Raw genomic sequence first — 24088 nt, 5'->3', positions numbered from 1 at the left:
TATTCACGTTTTAAGGTATTAAATTAATTCAAAATATTGAGCGTAATAAAAAGCACAGTTAATTCTTTAAAATCAATCAAATAAAAAATTGAGTAAATAATCATTTGAATCCTCGTCCTTGTTTTAACATGATCATAAAGACCAATAGCTTGCATCAACCATATAATTAGCTTTTTGTTTTTCGTTGGCAGATTTAGAATCAATAGATTATCTACTTCGCTTTCATAATGGTCTACCCTATTATTTTATTGATTGAGGGTTTCAAATAAGGAATGTAATACAATTACAGCCTGTTTGGTTGAATGGAATGAGCCATTCATTCAAGCCTGATTCAATGGGCCCACTACAATGCAATGTTTGGATTATTGTAATTTGTTATTATAGTTGGGTCTATTTAGTTCTCTATTCCCCAAAAATACTAAATGTCATTCCTTGCTCCCACAATTGAATTGCAATTACACGCACTGAGGAATACATAAAAAACCATAACCTGCCATTACTACCCTTTACCACCATCCCTTACCAAGCACCTTAAGTCATCACACCCCCAGTCCTATTTCCTCATTCCCGTTCGATTTCAGGTATTTTCTCTTTTTCTTCTTTTTTTTCCTTTTTATATCTTCCATTTTTCTTCTATATTTTTTCCTATCAGATCTTTAATCTTTGACATTTTTTTTTCAAAATGAAGATCTGGGTATCTTTCTTTTTTTGATTTAGTGGTTGGTTTTCACTTTCTTTTGCTTTTGGGTATTGTTTATTTAGCCATTTTTATTTTATTTGAAGGTGTGGTCGAAGGTGGCGGCAAGAAAAGGAAAGATATCTTTCAAAGGTAGGCTCAGTTGTTGTTCTGTAAGTTTTTAGAGGATGTATGCCTAAACATTCATGCTTATTTAATGGTTAGTGTTACAGGTATTACACAGCCTTTAAGATTAATTTAAACTAAATTTTGGGAGTTAAAGAATAGTGAAATGGTTGTCATTTGTACTGCCGATTGAAAAGGAAAAATTGTGATTTAATTGCCTTATGTTGCTATTGCATGTTGTTGCTTAAATTGAAGAGAATTTTTTTTATTTAATTCCATGCCATTGTTGTGCTGTTCGAATGAAAAGGAAATTTACTAATTTAATGCCATAATTGAACTATTATAGGAAACTGATTTGGGAAGTTGTAGTAAGCTCCTTAAATTCCTTTTAAGCTTGTTAAGTGACTAGATTGACATGCACGGTTTGACAACTTTGGTATGGTTAAAATTTTGGTCATAAACTTAATTGTTATATGTTGTTTAAGTGAGGTGATTTCTTTAAGGGAAATTTGTTTAAATTTTCATGCTGAATTAATGGTTATACTTGTAAGTTTTTTTTTTTTTGAGAATTTTTGTGATTAGAAATTGTTAATTAACAGTGAGTTACAACTAGTAAGGTCCTTGAACCTTTAGCTTTCAATTTTGTGCAAAATTTTATTAATTAATACTATAGAAATTGTGTAAAGTAGCAAATCAAGCCTTAACTTCATAATTTATTTATGTTCTTAACGTTGGACATGCTCTTGTCATTTGGTTGAGTTTAATTATTCTAATCATTTAAAGTTTTAATGTTGTCCAATGCTGGACATTTCCATGTCATTTAGTTGGACTTAATTGTTTGTATTATTGGTAGTTTAATGACATCCAAAGCTGGACGTTTTTAGGATTATTCTATTGAATTTAAATATTGAAATCATCTGAGGTTTTAATGTTGTCTAATGCTAGACATTTCCATGTTATTTGGTTGAGCCAAATACTTTAATCATTTTTTTTGCCATGTTGTTGTCCAAATAATTTATACTACGTTGGTGATGTTGCATGTTGAATTTTATGATTTTTGAGACATGAAGGATGTTGTTCGACTTTGAACAAAATTTTTGAGTAATTTGTCGTATTGAATCTCATGATTTTTCCTTGTATATGCAATATAAACAGTTTGGTAAGGAGAAGTTTTCCAGCATTTTTATTGTCCAAACTTAAGACACATTAAATATGTCAATGCCGATTAAATGCTTGCTTTGATTCTAAGTTATACTATCCAAATTTGGACAAATTAAAGGTAGTTTACAAGAAAGTCTTTGAGAATTTCTTTTATGTTTCATAATTACATGAACGGATATACATTTTTGTTGTGTCACAATCAATATGCATTTTTAGTCATAAAGCATATGAGCGACATTTTAATTAAATAGCATATTCCCCATATCAACAATAACTATATAGTCGAAAAAGATTAGATCTTCGATTGGTTCTACGTTTTCCCTTAGACTATTTTTGGTCCACTTTTGGATTGCATACTTCAAGTTGCTAAGTCAATGAAATCCTATACTTCTTGCTTAATGTAAATTCTAAAAGAAAAAACTTTATCTACGATTTTTTATATGTTTATCATTTTTTTTTCTTTTAAAACAACTATAATTTTTGTTCAAGACATTATTATTTGCTAAACAGAGAGTCGGTTTAGTTGAATGAAATTTGATAAAGAAAAGATTTTCAAGTTTTTTACTTGCAAAGATAGTTGTAATTTCTATTTTGTTCTTTGCAAAGATTCTTAATATGTATTGTTCATTTTTCTTTGGCAATGTGTTATTGCTTCCTCTTCTTCTTTGGCTTGCTTGATTGCTTCCTTCACACATAGCTGAGCTTCTTGTATTCACTGAATCACTGTAAGTTCTTTAGCAATTAAATTATTTAATTTTGTTTTACTGTTATTGAGACTAGTATTGAATAAATGTGATCTTTTTACTATGATTTGAAGATATGTAACACTTTAATATCTTGTGACTTGTCTGCCTTTAATAGTACAAAGTGAGAGGTGTAAAAGAATTGGTCTTGCATTGATAGTATGGTTGCAAATGTGTACAGTTGCGAGTTAGTTCTTAGTTACATTGGGTTTCATCCATAGCCTACATACTTATAGACTAAGGATTAGATCATATATTTTAGATTTTTATGCAAAACGAGATTATGTGAAAAGACTTGTATATGCTAGTGATGATATTTGTATTGAACAAGTTAGGATGAATAAAATTACTTTCTTTAAACTATGTGAGATGTTACAAATTTTAGATGATTGAAGTCATCAAGGAACACGTTTTTTGATTAGCAAGTGACAATCTTTTTACATATCATTTCTCATCATCCTAAAAACCAAGCTATCAAGCATCACTTTAATAGGTCTGGGGAAAGCATTAGCAGATCATTTTACAATGTTTTAAATGCTCTCACACACTTACAAGATATGCTATTTAAAAAGGTAGAGCCAATTACAGCTAATTTTACAGACCCAAGGTGAAAATGGTTCAAGGTATTGGAGTGAGTTCCATATATAACTCATACATAATTTAGTTAATTTAGATTTAAATATAATAACCTAACCTAAGGTGTTATACATGTGATGTAGAGTTGCTTAGGTGCTTTAGATAGAACCCACAACAAGATTAAGGTTCCAAAAGTTGATAAACCTAGATATCAAATGCGAAAATGTGACATAGTAACAAATATGTTAGGTTTTTATACACCTGATATGCATTTTGTTTATGTTCTTCCTTGTTGGGAAGGTTTTGTTGCTGATGGACGGGAGGAAACATGGACTAAAAGGTAAAGTGCAAAATTGGAGGAATTTGAATTAATTTTTAAGACCATACTTTTTGGGGAAAATTAACCATGATAAATAGTTTTTTTTTCCTTTTTTTCAAGTTGTTATTATCTAGTTGGTGCTGGTTACACAAACTGTGAAGGATTTATTGCGCCTTTTAAAGAAAAAAGATATTATTTGAATGAGTGGCGTTAGGGTTACCGTCAAGTATTCTAGAAGAATTTTTCAATATGAAACATGCTTCAGCGTGCAATGTTACTGAAAGATGCTTTAGGTTATTAAAACTTAGATAGGTAATACTTATGAGTCCATCATTCTATCATGTAAGGGTGCACAATAGAATCATTATTGCATGTTGTTTGCTTCATAATTTTATTTAAACCTATATGAGTCTTGATCCTATTGAAGCAGAGTTAGGAGAAGGATTACCTAGTAATGTGATAGATGACGATGAACCAAATATCGTAAATATTCATCCATCGGATACATGGGCTACTTGAAGGATGGAACAAACCAATCAAATGTTCTATGAATGGCAAGCATCTAGAAATTAGTTAGGTTTATTAAAACATAGTAGAAGGTTAATTTGTTTATGTTATTTCATGTATCTAGTATACGAAACTTTGGTGTTGTTTGAATTATCTTTATATATTGTACTGGACTTATTGAATTACAACTTCAATTTATTTTCTTTTAATTCATCATGTGTTATAATTTTATAAAGTGTCAATCTTGTGATTCATAATATTGAACTTAATTTTAATTTGTGTTTTTTCTTAAGATAGTTATGTCAAGCTTTTAACAATCAAGTGCTTCTTCCTAAAATTCTCAAGGAACCAAAAGAAAATGGGTTCCAAAAGAAGATGTTTCATTGGTTGTTTGTATAGTCAACTTGTACAATGCTGGAACCTGTAATACAGATATGGGATTCAAGGTCAGTTATTTAAATGAGCTGAAAAGAATGTTAGAAAAAGTTTTACCTTATGCTATGTTGAAGGCTAAACCTAATCTTGAATCAATGATTAAGACATTGAAAAGGGATTGGCCAATCGTTTACAACATGCTCAGTGGAAAAGACAATAGCTGTTTTGGTTGGGACAAGCATAGGTAGACGGTTGTTCTAAAGATGCTATGTGGAACTCATATATGAATGTAAGAATTATTTCATGTCTTTATTATCTTGTTTTGACCAAACTTATATCTAATATGAATTCATTTTTTTTATAGAGTCATAAAGTAACCGGTCAATTTAGACATCATAGTTTCTCTTACTATGAACAACTTACTTCTATATATGCAAAAGATCGAGCCACTGAGAAAGATGCTCAAACAGCTGCATATATTATTGAAGAAATAGATGTTGAGGATGTAGCTACTGCAAATAATCTTGAAGAAGGAAACAATTACCATGAATGCGAAAATGATGTCTCCTTGGATGAGATAGATGTCTCAGCTACACAATCGCAACCGTCAAAGCCAAATCAAGATGATTCCACATTTTCAAAGAAGAAAAAAAAGAATTTGATGGAAGTGAACAAATTTCTACTTTAATTACTAATGTTGCCATATTATTGGGGAAAAGCATACGGACTATTGGCCTTGAATTAAGTAAGAGCTTTGCCTCCAAAAAAGTGCTTCAAGAAAGTACTCGAAACTATATTTGGCCTTATGTGAAGTAGAAAGATTAACTGAGGATGAGCGCTATCGTGCATTGAGCAAAATTCCAGACAAACGCAAATGCTCATTTTCTTTAGTCTACCTTCTTTTGTTCGATTAGAATGGGTGAAAAGATTTCTTTCTGACCATTAAAAATCATGGTTGTGTTGATAATGTTTAGGTAACTTTTTGTATATGTAATATTTAGATGGTATAATGACATGATAGAATGCTACAGATTGTTGTAACTTTTTAATGTTGTAAAATTTAACATATAGATTATGGCATATAAGCTAATGACATCATGTAACTTTTTGTTAATGTATAAACATTATGTTTGGGTGTAAAATATAATTCTCAAGTCGTTTATTACTTCTAATCTTTTGTTTTTTAGTTTAGAAGATAATTAAATTATTTGTTTCACTAACGATATTTTAGCATATTAAATATGCATTGCCTTTTAAAAATAATAAATTAGGTTATATATTATTTTTATAATATCATATATTATGAGTTTTATTAATTTATATTTTAATAATAATTATATTAAGAATGGTATTAAATTATATTTTATTTTATTTTATTTTATTTTATTTAATAATAATTATGTTAAAATATTATTAAAATATTTATTTTATTTTATTAAAATATATTTAATAATAATCTTATTAAAATTTAATAACAATAATCATCTACTTAAAAAATTACGCTAAGGGTACTTTGATCATTTAAGCCTTTTTCATTATGCTATTACAACATCTATTCCATTTAACCAAACACAAGAATACTATTACAGCTCTATTCCATCCTATTGAACCAAATAACTGAATTACCGATTACTGACTTTATTTTATTACAAATTCATTCCATTATATCTTTATTCCATTACAGCTTATTCCATTCACCCTAGTTAAATGTGTTGTTTGTTTTTATACCGCATAGATTTAATTATATGTATTAAATAAAAATTTATTTTATTTTATAATTTAATATTTGTGCCTTTTATTTTAGAAATAATATTTGTAAAATAAATCTCAATTATTTGTGCATTGATTTTTTAAAATGATATAAAAATTTATTATTTCAAAATGTTTGATTTAATGAAATTTAGTTGAATATTGATATAAATAAATTTTATTAGAATATATGTCAAATATTTATAAATTAAAATGGAAGTTTTGAAAATATTTTATTTCATATTTAGAATTTAATAAAATATTAACCAATTAAATATGAGATGAAATACTATTTGCAAGTTTTATATTTATTTAATAGAGTAATTAATATTAAATTTATTTAAATAAAAATTGGTGGTATATTTCAAAACTGGTTTTAAATATATGTATTACAATGTTGATTTTGATTTGATAATTTTATTATGAAAGATACATTCAATTAATTGCAAGAAACCCTAATTAAAACTTAATTTAAAAAATCCGATTTAAATATAATTTAAAATATAAATATTTAAATTAAATATGAATTATTTAACCGTGTAAAATAAATTGTAAAAAAGCTTAATTAATGTATTTTGTTATAAAGTTGATGGGGTATATGTAGTAATGAAAAGTAAAATGTAATATTCTCTCAAATAATGTTTGTGAATGAAGGAAATAAATAAGGTTGAATTGGCGTGAGCATTATTGTTAATATCGAGATAACGTGAAGTTAAGTGCGTTAAATTATATTATTTTCTTATTTAAATATTACAGATAACTAAGTAGATTAAAATTTTAATACTAATTTAACACCAATTATAATCACTTTAACAACAATCTTTCGCAAATAATTAACTTATCTCAAATGATTTACCTTTCGTTTTAAGCCTACTATTCACTTTTAAAAGTAATTTTTATTTTATTTTGAACATTATTACTTTTCCTTAAATTAATCATACTTCTTATAGATGATATCTTTCAATTTTATACTTCTTATAATTCAACTTACCTACATAAAAGTTTTTATTTTTAAATTAGTTGTCAAACTCCCCTTTTCCAATTGTATTTTTTCTATACAGTTCCTTATAATTCAAATTATATTTATTTCCATATAATTATACCTTCTTTTTTTCATTAAAATAATTTAAACACAATTACTTTTTATATAATCTCAATTATTTAATTTTGAAAAATTAAAATCCCTTGTTTGATTCAATTATTACTACATTAAAGATAGTAATTTTACTGTAATTTAAGAATAGCTATATCCTCTAAAAAAGTGTAGTTAATATTTATAATTAGGCCTCTTCATAAATTAGGTTATCTATTCAAATCTGAATGTCAGCTTAAAATTTAACAGATTTGGATAAAAATATTAGGCCTAAAAAATGGGTTTGAATAATAAAATTAAGCCTATTCAAAATATAAGTTAAGGTTGGGTTCGAACATTCAAAGCTCGAATTGGCCAACTCATTTTTATGTTTGTAATATTTTATATTATGTTATTTTTTAAATATTATATAATTTATAACACATAAAAAAATTAACTTATAGTAATATATAATCCTAATATAACATAAACATAAAATAACTAAATATGATTTTTGCATTAAATATTACTTCAAGATTCTCTACCATTCTTTGTAATTTTTGCAAACTACAAAATATTTTTAACAATAAGCTAAGAACAATAGATTATTTTTATGAACTTAAACACATCCATACCAACTAATTAAAAACAATAAAAATAATGAATTAAAAATAATAAATAATTAAGTTATTAAAATAATATTATGTGAAAATAAAATGAAGAAAGCATGAATATAAATGAAAAACATAAAAATATATGTAACATTAAGACACTAAAAAATAAATTAAGTATTTACAGTTGAGGGAAATTGTTTATTCACTTATATGCATGGGTAGGTTTTTATTAGAATAAGTTTAAGTAATAAACAGTAAACTTTAATTTCATCACAATTGAAATTACCAAATACATAAAACCCTACTTAACACAAAAACATCGCAACTATAATGATAAATTAAAACATAGCACACTCCTCAGCACTTGTTCAAATTAAATTAATTACAGAGATTTCATTGCTATTCAAAACTATGTACTTGGTTTAATTATAATTAAATAAAATCCATACCATCCATAGTCACTTAAAATATTAATGCCATTGCAAAATATTATATTCTAAAACAATTTTTATTTTATATATGTATTTTAATTTGTTTAGTTCATTTTTACTATACTTCTTCTTCTTTTTGTCATTTTTGATTTTTTTTTTTAACAATGATTCAAGTTGCATTCATATTTAGCATTTTTAATATAAATATCATGGTCATCAATAGCTAAAAAATGTGAAGAACATTGCCTTCTCTTCTTCATTACCTTTATTCAACATAATATCAGAGCTTATCTTATACGAGTTTAGATTTTTTATCTTTATACTTGTTTGTTAATTTTTTATCTTCCATCCATTTACTTCTTCTTTAAAACTCGATCAACCCTTATCTAATAGCAACTAATAATACTCAAGCTATCCTCCCAAATACTTACTAGCCACATGACCCTTTAACCTTGACATACCTTAATATAATATTTTCAAAACAAAATAAATGTAAAAAAAGTCCTAAAAATATGTAATTACCGACAATTGCATATTTATGGCAAAACTTTTGGCTATACATTAGAAAATATTTTCAGTTGAAATGGAACTTTTTTTTTTTTTAAGGTTTCGTACTTTTAATTTTTTTTCCTTATCTATAATTTTTTATTTTAAAAATCTGAATTTTTTTAAAAACCAAAAAATTAACAAATAGAATCAAAGATTTTTTTTTTTGAATATATTAATAAATTGTTTTGATTTTCGCCTTTGGGTTTATATATATATATATGAGAAAGGATTGTATGAAACAGTGACGCCGCGTCATCTGTATCCCTTTCCAATAGTTTTATGCCACATCAGTACTCTTGTCCTGAATTTTAGGATTTTATCTTGAAAAAAATCAAATCCAAATTAAAATACTTAAATTCAGGATAAAATCCTAAAATTCAGGATAAGAATATTGATGTGGCATAAAACTATTAAAATGAATCTGAGATGACATGACGTCACTGTTTATACAATCTTTTTCCATATATATATATATATATATATATAGATTTTCACGAGAAAAAACCATAAAAACCAAAAGTTATTTTTACCCTAATGTATTAATATTGATTTTATGGTTAAATATAAGTTTTCACCTTAATTTCAGAGAACATCATCACATCTTTTAATTTTAAAATTAATAATATTAAATATCAGCTTATACATTAATCTTCCATATAACTGCTACGTGACTTATAGTTAAAGATTCTCAAATTAAATATCAATACGTTTACATGGTTGTATTTGAAAATATATTTTCACAAATCAACTAACTTTAAAAATCAATTTTGAAATAAAATATTTTATTATTAATATCAATTTTAAATATTATAACTTGGAAATAAGTTGTATAAAAAAAACTTGGAAATCAGTACCTCCTTTGGATAAATTGACTTATTATTATTAACATGTGTTAAGAGAATTTTTTTATAAAGTAATTATATATAGATTCTAAGCTTAAATTCGCTAAATTGGTAAAGATATATTAGATAGTAGAAATTTTACATTCAACACTTATCTAAATAGTCATAATATATAGCTATCAGCATCCTTTGGTAAGACCATTCACCTCTCTCAAGAAAAGGTCAGAAATCTACCTTTAGTTGTGAACACACCCTCAAGGTTATAAGGTACTCATTTGAGCATAACAACCTTGTACTGATTGAATGAATAAAGAAATGAGCCCCTTAGTATATGTCCTTCATGCATTGAACGATGATAAACTTTCTTCATAGCAATTTGCCACATCACACTAATGAACAAGGGGACCTCTCCTATAAAAATTACTTTGATCAACAATAAAGAAGGGATCGACTCTTGGTTCAATAAAGCCATTCTGAGCACTCAATAGTCAATATGTCCTCTTGTCTTTGTTCCGCATCTCGACTTCTTTAGGTAAACCAGCCTCCATATCACCACCTTAATTTCCTTCTTGTTCCTCCTTGTGTTCCTCCCTTGTTGTGTCTTGTATCAACACTAGTTAACTCAACTTTTCAATTTTACTCCCAAACCATGCTATTTAGGGTTTATATATGTTTGTATAGTTAGAATATATTACGTAACATTTAGCACAATAATAGATTTGCACTAACAATGGTGATTGCAATTTATCCTTCATTTGATCTTTCCTAGAGTTTAAAATTGCAATAGGCATCTGCCAAGTTTGATTAATCATTTAAAAATCTAGTAGATTTTAATCAAACCCAAATGGAATTTAGATTAACCAAAATTTTTAATTTTTAAAGGTATACTGTGAAATTCCATTTGTGATGCACCGATAAACATGTTAGTCACAAGTACATCTAAAAACAAATGTGTGTCCCCACGGAAGACAACAAAATTTGGCTTACCAAACTATAGATAACCACTCATTTAAAGATTTTTATTGTTCATAGGAACAACTCCAAGGATTAAAAAGGTTGGATAATGAGGTTCGGTTACATAATTTAGCAAAGAGATTAGCCATAAGCGTTATGGTTCCACCATCCATAACCAATTGGGTGAACCAAATGCATACCAGCCCTATTCAACAGTTTCTTATATCTAAATATTAAACTTCATATTCCTCCAACCACAACTTATTTATTAATGTCAAACCATACAAACTAAAAATAATTTGTGTTATGAGCGATTAGGTTCAACGATCACATACATAGAATCATTAACTTGGACATATGCTTTTGGGGTCCAAACTCATATGCAACAATCTTTGGAGAAATGTATATATAATTACAATTACAATTATAAATATTACATATTTGAATAAGTATAGTAAGCATCAACCGATTCAAAACATGATCTGATTATTAATCAAAATATATCCGAATAAGGTTCATACATGATGAGACTTAAACCTAATAAAATGGGTAAACTATACCATTAGCCACTAAATTATGGGTAAGTCTTTGTTTTGATCACTGAACTATCCAAAAATTTTCATTTAAATCATTGAGTTGTTAGCTTTAATACATGCACCAATCTGAAACTATCTTTCCCATTCTCTTCTACATTTTAGTTTTCTTTTTATAAAATAATTTTGGACATCACAAATTTGTGAACCAAAATTCAAATAATTTTTTCTTCAATCTTCGACATTATATCGATTTGGGTCTAATGTATGTTCTTCTACTCTTCAATGGATATTGATTAAAAGATCAATGACTTAAACAAAAACTTTTCAATAGTTTAATGACTTAAATGAAAATTTTCGAATAATTTAATAACTAAAACGAAAATTTACTTATAATTTAGTAACTAATGGTATAATTTACCTAATAAATTTAAAAAAAAAAAACTAAATGTGGTTTACGCGATTTGAAACTCAAACAAATCATTAAATTAAACTCAGATTTAATGGAATAAAATGCATAAATGGATAAAGAAATTGATGTGAGTGAATGAAGGTAGGCAAAGAGATGAGAAAGATAATGAAGATTTAAGAATTTTGGTCAACCAATTAAAAGGGAGTTAAATTATGGTCCACAGTCTGGCAGATGTGGACAAACAAAAAAATCCCTTCATTTTTAATGGGCCATACCTTCTTGCTTTTGGGAAAGATTAGTTACCCCACTTTTGTCCATCCAGCGTACAATTAATTTTACATCCTTTTATTAATAAATTATCATCCATTTTTAACTAATAAATAAATTACTTGGAAAATAAGATCTATATCATTTTAAAATATTTAAAAATAAGTTAAATTAAATATTTAGAGATCAATTTAATAAAATTAAAAATATTATTTTGATTTATTTATTTATTAATTATATTTTAAATATAACTTAACAAATGTTTGTGAATTTTTTTATTAGAAATGTACTAAACAATAACTCTCAAAAATATCAATTTTATTTTATAATTAATGACTTAAAACACTCTTTAAAATTAGTAGCTAATCCTTTTTTATAATAAAAAATAGCTAATTCTTAAGATAAAAATTAGATATACTCCAAAAGGAAAAATATAAAATAATTAAAAAATGAAAACATATAATACAAAAGATAAAGAAGGGAGAAGGCGATTGAAAAAGACGCGCGGGTAAGAGGGGAGAGAAGTAAACAGTAAACTAAATTGGAGTGGTGTTGATTTGATCCTTTCCTCCTTTACTACTCCACTCTTTCCTTCTTTAATTCTCAAACTTAATCATCCCTTTCTTTTCTTTTCTTTTTTTTTTCAAATTTAAATACATTTTCTTCCAAATTAATCACTAATAAGTAGTTTTTTAAATAAATAATCCCTTATAACAAGTTTTTAATATTTCTTATGTATGTAGTAGTAATTTTACAAATAAATTTAGGGATGATTTTGTTGTTGTTTTGATGAATGCTCAATTTTTTTATTAATTTTTACTCCGCTCTTTGGACCATCTGGACCTGATTTTCTTATTTTATTAAGTGCTTGCAATCACTCTAAATATGTTGTATATGAGTTGTAACAAAGCCAATTGTCAATGTATCATAATAATTTAAATATTGTCATTCAGTAGATGACGAATATTTACTATTTTTTCTCTGAATTGTATGATTTCACTCATTAATGAATTAATGAATTAATTTTTCAAATAAATAAGTAAATAATTAACCATAAAATATGTCGTATTTACAAAAATCAAATAGATCCCATGTCACACATTATAATTAAATAAAAATTACATTCATCACATAAAAATCCGATAGAATATTCAATATACTTATTCATTTTCATATAATTAACAAAAACTTGGATGATTTAGTGAATTAATAAAAGAATAGATTAATTAATTTCAATTATCCTTCGTTCCTTTCATTTTTTTAAAAAAATGTAATTTGTATGCATTCTTTTAGAAAAGTAGTTTAAAAGTTTTCCATGATGAATTAATTCAAATGAAAAGAAAATGATCATTCACTTGGATTTGTATAATATTTTCATTTAAAAAATAATTCAACAACTTAAATATTAATAAATAAAAAGTAAAAAATTTAATGACTTTAATTTGTAAAATTGAAAAATAAGAAAACCAAATATCATTAAATTGCTAAGACGTTAAAGAATTCAAATTCATACTAAAATAAAATAAATAAAAATAGAGAGTAATATACTAAAATTTTAAGTAGAAAATTTAAAATTAACAATTAACAATTAGAGCAATAAATAATATTGCAGTTATAGAATACATCACTACAGTATTTTTTTTTTTTTTGTAAAATAAAAATAATAACATTTTCTCGTATTTTGTTTGTCTTTATATCTACGAGTCTCCATCCAAACGCCGAAAGAAACCAAAACATGAATAAGAAAAAAGAACAAATACGTGTATGCGAATTTTTATTTATGAAATAATATAAACAATTTACAACAAGAAATAAAAATAAAATTTCTTTCTTTCTTTGTTTTTCTGAGAGAAAGTTGAGATTGTGTTTCCGTTCTCCTTGCCAAAGTCTTTCCCTTTCTTTCCTTTTCTTTCTTTTAAGCCCCTAAATTCGCTTCCGCCAATTTCCCTTTCAGGTTTCAAGGTCAGTTTCTTTCTTCTCTCAATTTGCCCATAATTTAGTAAAGTTCTGTTTTTTCTTTTCGTTTGCTTCGATTTTGTTCTGTTCAAAAGCTTTGTCTTTTGGTTCGAATTTGTATTTTTCCTTGTAAGTGAATCTGTTTTTGCAATGATTTTACTTTGTTCTTTTTAGTCTTAATGTTTTTCTTTCTTTGGTTTAATTATAGGTATGGCCATGTTTCGGGAAGGATTACACTGGCCAATTCAGCTGTGAAAGTTGGACTTGGTAAGTTAAATTTCCTTTTGTAATTCAGAACTTAGCGTTTTCTTTTTAATCAAATTTTGGTTTCTATATTACATTTTTGAAGCATGTTTAACTATTAATATATATGTTTAATTTCAAGGTTTTTTTTTTTTTTTTATTGCACTTGCAGGATTCATGGGGCATGATTTTAGATAATGAACTATTGTTTGTTTGGATTAGAATTCAGTTTTAATGTAGTGTGTGTGTTTGATTATGTTGTAAAACTACGAATTATGGTTGTAGATTCTATGTGATTATTTGTTCATAATTGGTAATTTTTAGTAAACCAATTTACCAAAAACCAAATTTGCAGCTATTTTGATTGGTTTTTGTCTTGAAGAATTTGAAAAATAATCAAATATTGGGTCGAATTAGAGGAAGAAGAAGAAGGAAAGAGAACAATTAGGGGATACAGTTTTGGGATATTCTTTTTGATGGGTAATAAGTTGGGAAGGCGGAGGCAAGTCGTCGATGAGAAGTATACACGCCCACAAGGGTTGTATGTTCATAAAGATGTGGATATTAAGAAACTAAGAAAGCTGATACTTGAATCGAAGCTTGCTCCTTGCTATCCTGGTGATGAAGAATGCTGTTCTGATCTTGAAGAATGCCCAATTTGCTTTTTGGTTTGTATTTATCTCATTGGCTTTCTTCTTATGCTTGCTAATTGCTATCCAATTGTAAATATCATGCTCTTTTTATCCTTTTGCTTTATCAGTCACTGCTTAGAATGAGCCCTTGTTTACTGGTTTTTATTGAATGTTAATTCATGTGTGGTTAGCTTTTAAAATTAGTTGCAGTTGAATATGAGTATGGTTTTCCTTTTTCCTTTTGTATTTTAGTATTATCTGTGGTTAGCTTTTAAAATTAGTTGCAGTTGAATATGAATATGATTTTCTTTTTTCCTTTTGTATTTTAGTATTATCCAAGTCTCAACAGATCAAGATGTTGTATGAAAAGTATCTGTACAGGTAAGCTATCTTTGGATTTTCTGAATGCTACTGATATTGCTAGTTACATGAAATGTTGACACATCTTATTTGCACCAGAGTGTTTTCTGCAGATGAAGAATCCTAATTCAACCCGTCCTACCCAGTATCCTTCACATCAATGAAATTGACTGTAGAAATTTTCAAATTGATTAGCTGTGTGTATACTTGTACTCCAATGTTTACATTCCTTGACGTTTTGAGGTGTCCTTTCTGCAAAACCTCAAATTATGCTGTCGAGTATCGAGGTGTGAAAACAAAAGAGGAAAAAGGGATAGAGCAAATTGTAAGCTCACACCTCTTTCCAAAGCAAAAAAGAGATGGTGTAATTCCTATGATAATCGCTGGATACAAAATGAGTTTAATATTGGGTTTTGCTATTTAAATTTTGCAGGAAGAACAGCGTGTCATAGAAGCACAAATTAGAATGAGGCAGCAGGAACTTCAGGATGACGAAGAGAGAATGCTGAAAAGACAAGACTTGAGTTCTTCGAGCACTGCGGTTGCACCAGGAGAAGTTCAGTACAACTCAATTGCAGGTGTCAATTTATTGTTATTCTGGTTTTTCTTGCATATTCGTTCTTCACTTCCTTTGACATTGTTCTGTCTTGAAATTTTATTCCTTCCTTTTCTCTCGTTATTTGCAGATAGATCCCCCAGGGAGGAGGAAATATTTTCTTCTCAAGATTCACAGGCTGCCTCGATGATTGGACAACGCTCGCATCCTAGGGTTAACAGGTAGGCAAACTTTTAGGTAACTTTGTGTCCTTGCATAGGATTTACTCTTCATATGTTAAGAGGGGGAAAAGTGCATGGATCACGGTTGCTAGTTTGTATTGCAATCACAGAACTCATGTTGTAAGACAGGTCCATGTGTTTACTTTCAACTTTTGTGAGGTGAGATTTATTTCACCATTCACTAGTGTTTTTGAGATCAGATTCATTTCATTATATTTGTTATGTACATGGAAAACGAGATAATGGATTAGTATCTAAAGGAATGGGGGACACGCGTAAGAGATTAGATTGAGGGGGATGAAATGTGACTACAACATGTAAAGAGGTGACCTACAAATTCCTTCAGGGAAACATCTGATTTAATGGAGATGATCTTGTGAATGGACAAAGTTCAAAGAGGATATGGATGAAAACTATAAAAACAGACCTTAATTTACTGTGACTAGTAACTCATTTTAATTAGAGTTCAGTGGCACAAGATGTTCCATATATCTAGCTCTACATACAGGGAAATGACTAATTTGTTTATTTTTTCTGTTGCACTTTTTGTGGGGAGAGGAAAAGCTGATAATCTATCTTAGATGGCTAAGTGGTCAGTGGATGCACTGTATGTTCTTGAGTTGTACAAAGAATGATGTAAATCCTCCCTCACTGGAAGTTCTGTTATCTACAAAAATTAGGGTACATGTCAGTGAACGTCTGCTTCCTTTGTTTTTGAATGAGAAAGGAAAAGCCAGAAAGTATGTTCAGAAGATGCTCCTAAAGTTTCTGTTGGTGTAAGGATGATGCCAACCATTTGAAGTTGGTTTAATTACCATCCTGTTTTCTATGAAAGGGTTATGCCAAAATTAAAAAAAGTAATGTAAAATACCTTATTGGTTGCATTATGTTCTGGTGAATTTATATCTTATTTGCTTTTGAATGAAAAAGATGATGCAGTATTTTGTTTTCCACTTCACTAGTAGTCAAGTACTGTTCTCTCTCTGGCCTAAGCATGGCTGGCTATACTTTGTTTATCTTGTGTTCCAGAAGGAATGAATTTTCTTTCATCAAATGCTTAAATTGCAGGGATGACGACTTTGACATAGATCTTGAGGAGATAATGGTCATGGAAGCAGTTTGGCAGTCGATTCAGGTATATTTTTCAAAATTTGATATGAAACTAATTGCAGAATTTAAGTATTTAGCTCCTGTCAGTTTAATCAAAGTGTTTTTGCCTATAGTTATTTGGTTAGAAACTGGTTCCAGTTTAAGATGCTGGACAGAAAACTTTGTTGTTCATATAGCACCCAACTGTATATTGAACTAGTGTATTTTGGATGGCAAGAACTTCATGTGAATTTATTTAATAGGGAAAAAAAAATAAACGAGGAAAACTTGCAACTTGTAATTTTAAAATGTTTGTAATGTCATCTTGTTATTTGTGTAGGATCTTCATTTCTACGTGACTACGTTATGCACAGACTTTTGATTGATTTCTTATCTCTGACTGTTGATTCTTTGAATTGAACTGATACAGGAAAACAGCAGACAGAGAAATCTTAACTATGTAGGTGCTGCTTCTTCAGTGCATTATGTTTCAGGAGATGGATATGTATTACCATCCACGACCACGGTCACAGGCTCATCATCATCTCCTTCTGGTGGACTTGCTTGTGCAATAGCTGCCCTTGCTGAGCGTCAGCAGATGGGTGGAGAATCTTCCCTTAACCATGATGGGAGTATGCAAGCATTTGATATGCTTCCCAGCAGCAGCAGCAGCAGCAGCAGCAGGAGATTTTATAATAATAGGTTGCACCAAGTTGGTGAGAACTATCCTCCTGCAGAGAGTCCAGTTGGTGATGGTGGGATGACACCAGGAAGTGATGAAGGGAAATGGGGCATAAATCATGAATTAGAGGTGGCCGAAGCAGGGACTAGCTATGCAAGCTCTGATGTGACAGAAGATAGCGGTGGGATCTCTGCAATACCTCAACAAGATGAAATTAGAGGCAGCTTTCAGAGTGTGGGTGGACCTGGTCCCATGGTTCCAGAAAGTTACGAGGAGCAGATGATGCTGGCAATGGCTGTATCTCTGGCAGAAGCTAGAGCTATGACGAGTGGCACTGGACTTTCATGGCAATAGTTTTATGGCCAGGCCTCCATGATCGACTTTCTCCAACAGATGATGGATGACACTGGCCGTGGCTGTTAACTTGCTGAGTCCTGACTCTCGAGCTCTGTGATTGTTAAAGCTAGTGATGATCATCCTTTCTCTTCCTCGCACTATTTTCACCCCACATATATTTTATATATAGATATGAGCAAAGTAAACAGATCATTGTAACAAATGAAAGGAAGGTAGTTTGTTTATCCTATTCATAATGTTTTGGATCTCCTTTGCCAGATTGATTTCGTTTGTTAGCATGTTCATATTCTCCAAAACAAAATCATAATTATGATGCCGTCTTTATTAGTATTATTTCGCTTGCATGTCTCAAATGAAAAGAAACCTTTGTAAAATCGAAATTCTAGACGGCAATGGTTGATCGACTCCACTTCAACACGCATCAAAACAATCAAGAATAAAAATGCAGTCAACAGCATCAGTTTTTTTTTTACTAAACATATATAACAACTACTAAATAATAACATTAAATTATAGTGTTATTAACATTCAAAAAAGAAAAAAAAATAGTGTTATTGAATTAATTGGGTGGAAAAATGGTATTCACTAAATAATAAATGCATCTCAAACCATTATGTGATTCAAATGAAAGCATGGCCAAGGACTTACTGTTGGTCCCATTCATACATTCGATGCCACCAAAATTAAGCCCTTCATCACCTACCAAACCAAGCAAACGTTGCTTTCACTAAAAAAAAAAAAAGGGGTTTCATTATCTGACACTTGATAATATTATAGTGAAAAGATAACAAATATTCGTTTCAAGAGCATCAAAAAAAATTTCAGTTGATATAAAACAATATCTTAATGAGAAAAATATCAACTTAAATTTCTGGAGTTTCTTAAAAAAATGATTCCATAGAATTTGTGGAATATAATTACAGCTGTTATTAATAAGAAAAATAGCAACTAGTTGTTGACTGTAAAAAGGTGGATGAAAGAGTTAAAGCTAGTAAAGTGAAGGTTTCAAGGGTTTGATATAATTTTCATAGCAACAAATTGTTTTGGTTTTTGTCAAATATCATAAAGATGTAGATGTCAATGAATGATTGGGAAGTGAAAGGGACGTGGGGATTGAGATGACATGCACGTGATTTATAAAAATGATTTTTATTCAATGAATTCCAACCATCTATTATGTATACAGCCTAAAACGGGGGCCAACTCCGTTGGCTCATCATCAACCTTCCTCACCATATTTTCTCATTTAATACTATACGTTTCATTTTTCCTTTTTTATTTTTTTATTTTATTTTATATTTAATACAAGTATTTTAGTAGTCTTAATAATTAAGCTTAAATTTCTTAAATCTGGAAAATAAGACTTAATTGCAAAACTACAATTAATACATAGACTTGAATCACTTTTATCCCAATATTTTTCCTCTTAAGAGTAAGTCAATTTAATTTAATTTTTATGGGTAAACTACACTATTAGTTAATAAACTATGGGTAAATTTTTATTTTGATGACTTAACTAAAAAAAGTTATAATTTGGTCATTGAACTATTTAAAAGTTTTTATTTAATTCACTAAACTATTCAAAAGTTATTATTTAAGTCTTTTTATTTTTTTTGGTTTCATAGTGTACTCCAAGTAATGATTCAAATATTGGTATAGTGGATTAGCACCCATCGACAAGTAGCAAAATATATCTTAGATTCAAGTCAATTTGATGGTCAGTATTGAAGATCAGAGAAAAATTGTTTCAATTTTAGTTCACAAATTCATGACATCCAAAATTGTTTTATGGAAAAAAAAAACCTATTGTAAAAGAGAAGGGAAAAGATAACTTTTGATTGGTATATGTAATGCAAATAGAGAAAGCCATATAGCATAGATTTTAACATCCCAATAAATAATTTAATGACCAAATTGTAATTTTTTTTTAGTTAAACAATCAAAATAAAAAAACTTATCTATAATTTAATGACTAATTATGTAATTTACCATTTTATTTTTGTAGTTGAATGTGTAGCATACCGGTATGTTACAGATTAAGGAAAACTATCACAAGACTTTACCACCAATCACTGTTGTAGTCCTTTTAATGGTCCAACAACAGAATCCATTCTTAGCTAAACATAAAAAGAAGAGGAAAATTTAAAATATTAATAAATATTAGGTGAAATGAGAATACATATTATTTAGAAAGTTAATTATAAATTCTAGACATAAATAATAAAATAAATATGAGAGATAAAGAGTAAAAGTAAAAAATTCATAAATTATAAAGAAACTTAAATAGAAAATTTTCTATTTTAACTCTTAATCTCTTATGAGAGATATAAATTAGAATTAAAAATTAAATTTCTAAATTTCATCTTTGCCTCCTATTAAATTCATCAATTATATCTCACTATATCTTTTCACCACTTGTAAATATTTGATTGTTATGTTAGTCATTTAATTTAATACAATTTGATTTTTGATATATATAAATTGTAATTCCAAATCAAATTCTTTTATTAAATTTCAGTTGTTAAATAGATAGATATATTTTCAGTGCCCAAAACCCTTACCATTTAATATTTGATTACCATCATATGAATGATATTAGTTTGGTTTGATTCAATTAAACTTTTTTCATTTTTAATTAGTTCTTATAATTTGGTTTGATTCTTTTTTAAAAAAAAACTTATTTTGATAAAACAATATTTGTTTAATAAAAATTTAATATTATTTGCCAAAATTTTAATATATATTTTTAAATATTTCTAAAAACTTTAATATTAATTAAAACTTTTAAATTATCTTCATTATTTTAAATATAAAATATCTATTTTATATTATAAAAATTAAAATTAATTATATATTAAATAAAAATAAAATACTGTGACAATTTCCCAAGATCAAATTTTGGTTTGGGTGAGAAAAGGTTGAATTAAAAAAAGGTGCGACATACAGGCTCTATCTACACGCGGTTTTCGGTCGGGCTTATGGGAAGAAGAAACAACTCTCGGTTTTCGTTTACAACTTCAGTGGTCCCAACTAACTCAGAAAGCAGCAAATCCTGATTATTTAATTAAAATGTTATTTGGTTAATTAATTAGAGGAGTAAGGTTTGAATATTTTAATCCCAATGTCTGAACAAGTGATTTATGGACAAATCGACATGTTTTTATGTCATGTCAGATGATTTCTTTTTAATAATTAAAGTAAAATTGACGGTGTATTAAAAATTAGTTTCATGCCATTATTTTAACCCAATTGGAGTGGAGCAAGATTCTTCAATTATAGTTTTGTTGGGGCAACCCCTTATAAACAATATCAATATTATATAGTTTGACCACCTAATTTATGTTGCCTTCCTCATTTGTCAAATGCTTCCTTCTAATTTTCTATTTTATACCTATAATTTTACCTTTACATTTTTTTAATTTCATTAATCTTTAAATTTGTATTCGGTTAATATATTCATACTAACATTGTTAGTTGATAAGTATAAATATAAATTTTAATTTATTTACTTTTAAATTTCATCAGATTGATTAGTAGTGCGGATCAGCACAAACTAATAGTATTAATGAGAAGATACCAACCTAAAAAAAATTAGAAACCAAATGATACAAAAATTTTAAAAGGTGGCTCTTTAAAACCTTATTCTTGTTAATCATATGAAAGAAAATTAAAAGACAAATATGATACATAATTTTAACATTGTATGTGTGTAAAATTTTAAATTCTACCGTACCAAATATGATACATAAGTTTTTTTTTTTTTTTGGTTAAAATTTATGAAAGTAGTTGATGATGATAGGAAAGAAAATTGTACCATATTAACAAGATAGTTACACTGAGCACAGAAAAAAAAGAGGGGTAAAATTACACGGTTTCTTTTCCCAACTAGAGGAAATTTCATACTAAAAGGCTTCTACTTGTATTTTTTTTCAAAAAGTATACTAAAAAAACTACTTTTAAAGAAAAGCATAATGAGAAGCTAAAAGATATTGAACATTATGAGGCAACTATTTTTTCGAAGTGCATGAGCCTGTTATCTGCCAATCTAGAACTGTAAGCAGATTTTTTGTACTCAAACCATGTAAATTCTTTGTACAAGCTTTGTTGATCCCCTCTCATCAAAGATGGCAATGGAGCTATTTTCTCACTCAAAGGTGGTCCACAAAAATAAATCATTGAAAGCCTTGATTTCACACTGTTGGCCAGTACCCTGTGCTTCACACTTTTAAACCTTCCATTTGTCATCACCTGCAACACCCGCCAAAAAGAAAGGGGCAAAACCTCCATTAGAGACTGCTTAAAACAAAACCCAAGGTTCCTATTCTGAATACAATACTACAACTACAACCCCCAAAGTTGTTTGGAATTTGATGTATGGGGGTAGTTTGAGAGCTAATACATACAGCTAAGCTGTTTGGCAGTGAGGGAAAAAAATGATTGGTGGGGACTGTAAGTGAGAAATGACAGATATTCATCTGATGAACAAATTCTCAAAAGAAATGAACAAAAACTAGACCAGAAGTGATTTCATCCATAACAAAAGGGAAAAAGTAACCAATGAACGATTGGAAATTACTTGTTTTAACGTGTTGGGATGTGAATGTAGGCATCGGGATTTACCTGTAAGGAATCACCAACATTGATGAAAAAAGAGTATTGGTCTGGTGGGACTGAAATCCAAGTGCCATCTCTAAGAGAGATTTGAAGGCCGGAAGTGTTGTTGGATCTTAGGACTGAAATGATTTGTGGGTCAGTGTGTTCACCGAATCCAATCACATTACTGCTCGTTCCATTCAAGGACTGAACCACCTCTGGGCACGGAGGGTAATGGTTCAGCCTGAAAACAGAGTCACTCTGTTCATCCATCATCAGCTTACTCAACACATTTCTTGGCTGAACCTTTAGCCCATCAGCTATCATTTCAAGTATCTCACATGCCATTTTCTTCACTGCTGCCATATAATTATCCAAAGCAATCCTGGAAAACCAAAAACAGCACAGTTTTCAAAAGCTGTAAAAAAACCCAACAAAACAAATTCCTTGGTGTAAGAAAATTTTTTTTTTCAAGTACCTGAAACTCTCTGGGTTTTCAGTTCCAAGGAGATTCGGGTCTTGGTTGGTTGTGAGGAGAAGATATTCCACCCAACCAACATCACCATTTGGTCCAATCCTTTTATTACCATAGCCATAAGGCTGGGGTTGTCCTGTTTTCTCTTTCTCCGAAAGGGGTAAAGAGAAGAACTTGGTGGCTTCAGATTCCAGCCGGGAAATGAAGTCCATGGGAACACCATGGTTGATCACCTTGAAGAACCCAAATTCTTCGCAGGCTTTGATGATCTGCTGCCTGGAATCTGGTTTGGAGAGGTCCACAAGAGGGATAAGCGGAGGGAACAATGTAGCTGCCTGCTTGTTTCTGATACAACCAAACTGTTCAATTGCTGGTTTTGACAGTATCACCATTGTTTTTTCCTTGCTTGCTGCCTTTTCTTTGTCAGTTGTTTGATGTTATCTTTGTTGGGTTCTTTTCGATGCAACTAAGAAAGAAAGCAAAACGGATGGATAAGATTGAACTGGTTTGGAGATGAAAGAAGAGAAAGTTTTGGAGTTTGATACAGATGGGGGGGCAAATGAACAAATGACTGGGGGTTTTGCTTGGCTATTTATAGGAAGAGAAAAGCGAATTTAGATTTTTAAAAAATATATATATAAAAAATATTTTTTATGAATTAAAAATAAAGTTTCTTCTTTATTTTATTTATTTTACATGTAACAGAAGACATGTAAAATTATATTCCAAACAGGCTAAGGTCGGCCGTCAGGGCCTTGCACAAAAGCAAAGTCAACACTCATCACCAATCCCCTATTACTAATATTATTATTTAGTTCCTTGACAATTAGTTTGATTTCTTTAAAGCTATTTAATACTAATAAAATAAAATAAACTGAGGTGACAGCATAGTTTAAGATTGTTAATTAAGTATATAGACATACAAATTTGTAATCCATACAACATTAAAAATTTTTCAATTGGGACAATGATGGTTGATTCAAGAAGAAGAAGCTTCTTTGTTTTTGAATTGTGTTAT

The 24088-nt window shown here is 28.8% G+C and overlaps 2 protein-coding genes across 2 annotated transcripts; one reads left to right on the top strand and one right to left on the bottom strand.

Annotated features, from left to right (window-relative positions):
- Nucleotides 1-13609: 13609 nt before the first annotated feature.
- LOC108464552 (E3 ubiquitin-protein ligase DA2L) lies at nt 13610-18335 on the top strand. Its single transcript, XM_017764907.2, has 10 exons — nt 13610-13868; nt 14071-14129; nt 14278-14773; nt 15067-15118; nt 15197-15242; nt 15341-15422; nt 15531-15675; nt 15784-15874; nt 16943-17009; nt 17394-18335. Exons 3-10 carry the CDS (start codon nt 14582-14584, stop codon nt 17997-17999), a joined length of 1281 nt encoding a protein of 426 aa, XP_017620396.1. The 5' UTR covers nt 13610-13868; nt 14071-14129; nt 14278-14581; the 3' UTR covers nt 18000-18335.
- A 3475-nt stretch (nt 18336-21810) lies between these two features.
- Nucleotides 21811-23620, bottom strand: LOC108461955 (gibberellin 2-beta-dioxygenase 1-like). Its single transcript, XM_017761952.2, has 3 exons — nt 23074-23620; nt 22623-22980; nt 21811-22250 (listed from the first exon to the last, which is right to left on the bottom strand). The coding sequence occupies exons 1-3, from the start codon at nt 23460-23462 to the stop codon at nt 21999-22001; spliced, it is 999 nt and encodes a 332-aa protein (XP_017617441.1). The 5' UTR covers nt 23463-23620; the 3' UTR covers nt 21811-21998.
- Nucleotides 23621-24088: the final 468 nt, after the last annotated feature.

Source organism: Gossypium arboreum, chromosome 13, assembly GCF_025698485.1.
Source record: "Gossypium arboreum isolate Shixiya-1 chromosome 13, ASM2569848v2, whole genome shotgun sequence".
NCBI classification, from domain to species: Eukaryota; Viridiplantae; Streptophyta; class Magnoliopsida; order Malvales; family Malvaceae; genus Gossypium; species Gossypium arboreum.
Note: the sequence above shows the minus strand (reverse complement) of the source record. Positions and strands in the feature narration are given on the sequence as shown.

What these genes read in the sequence shown, in the direction of transcription:
- LOC108464552 (XM_017764907.2), top strand. Translation starts at nt 14,582, where the DNA reads ATGGGTAATAAGTTGGGAAGGCGGAGGCAAGTCGTCGATGAGAAGTAT. An exon ending in AATGCCCAATTTGCTTTTTG is followed by an intron (nt 14,774 to 15,066) that starts GTTTGTATTTAT and finishes TTTGTATTTTAG; the next exon opens with TATTATCCAAGTCTCAACAG. An exon ending in TCGCATCCTAGGGTTAACAG is followed by an intron (nt 15,875 to 16,942) that starts GTAGGCAAACTT and finishes CTTAAATTGCAG; the next exon opens with GGATGACGACTTTGACATAG.
- LOC108461955 (XM_017761952.2), bottom strand. Translation starts at nt 23,462, where the DNA reads ATGGTGATACTGTCAAAACCAGCAATTGAACAGTTTGGTTGTATCAGA. An exon ending in GAAAACCCAGAGAGTTTCAG is followed by an intron (nt 22,981 to 23,073) that starts GTACTTGAAAAA and finishes TTGGTTTTCCAG; the next exon opens with GATTGCTTTGGATAATTATA. An exon ending in ATGTTGGTGATTCCTTACAG is followed by an intron (nt 22,251 to 22,622) that starts GTAAATCCCGAT and finishes CGGGTGTTGCAG; the next exon opens with GTGATGACAAATGGAAGGTT.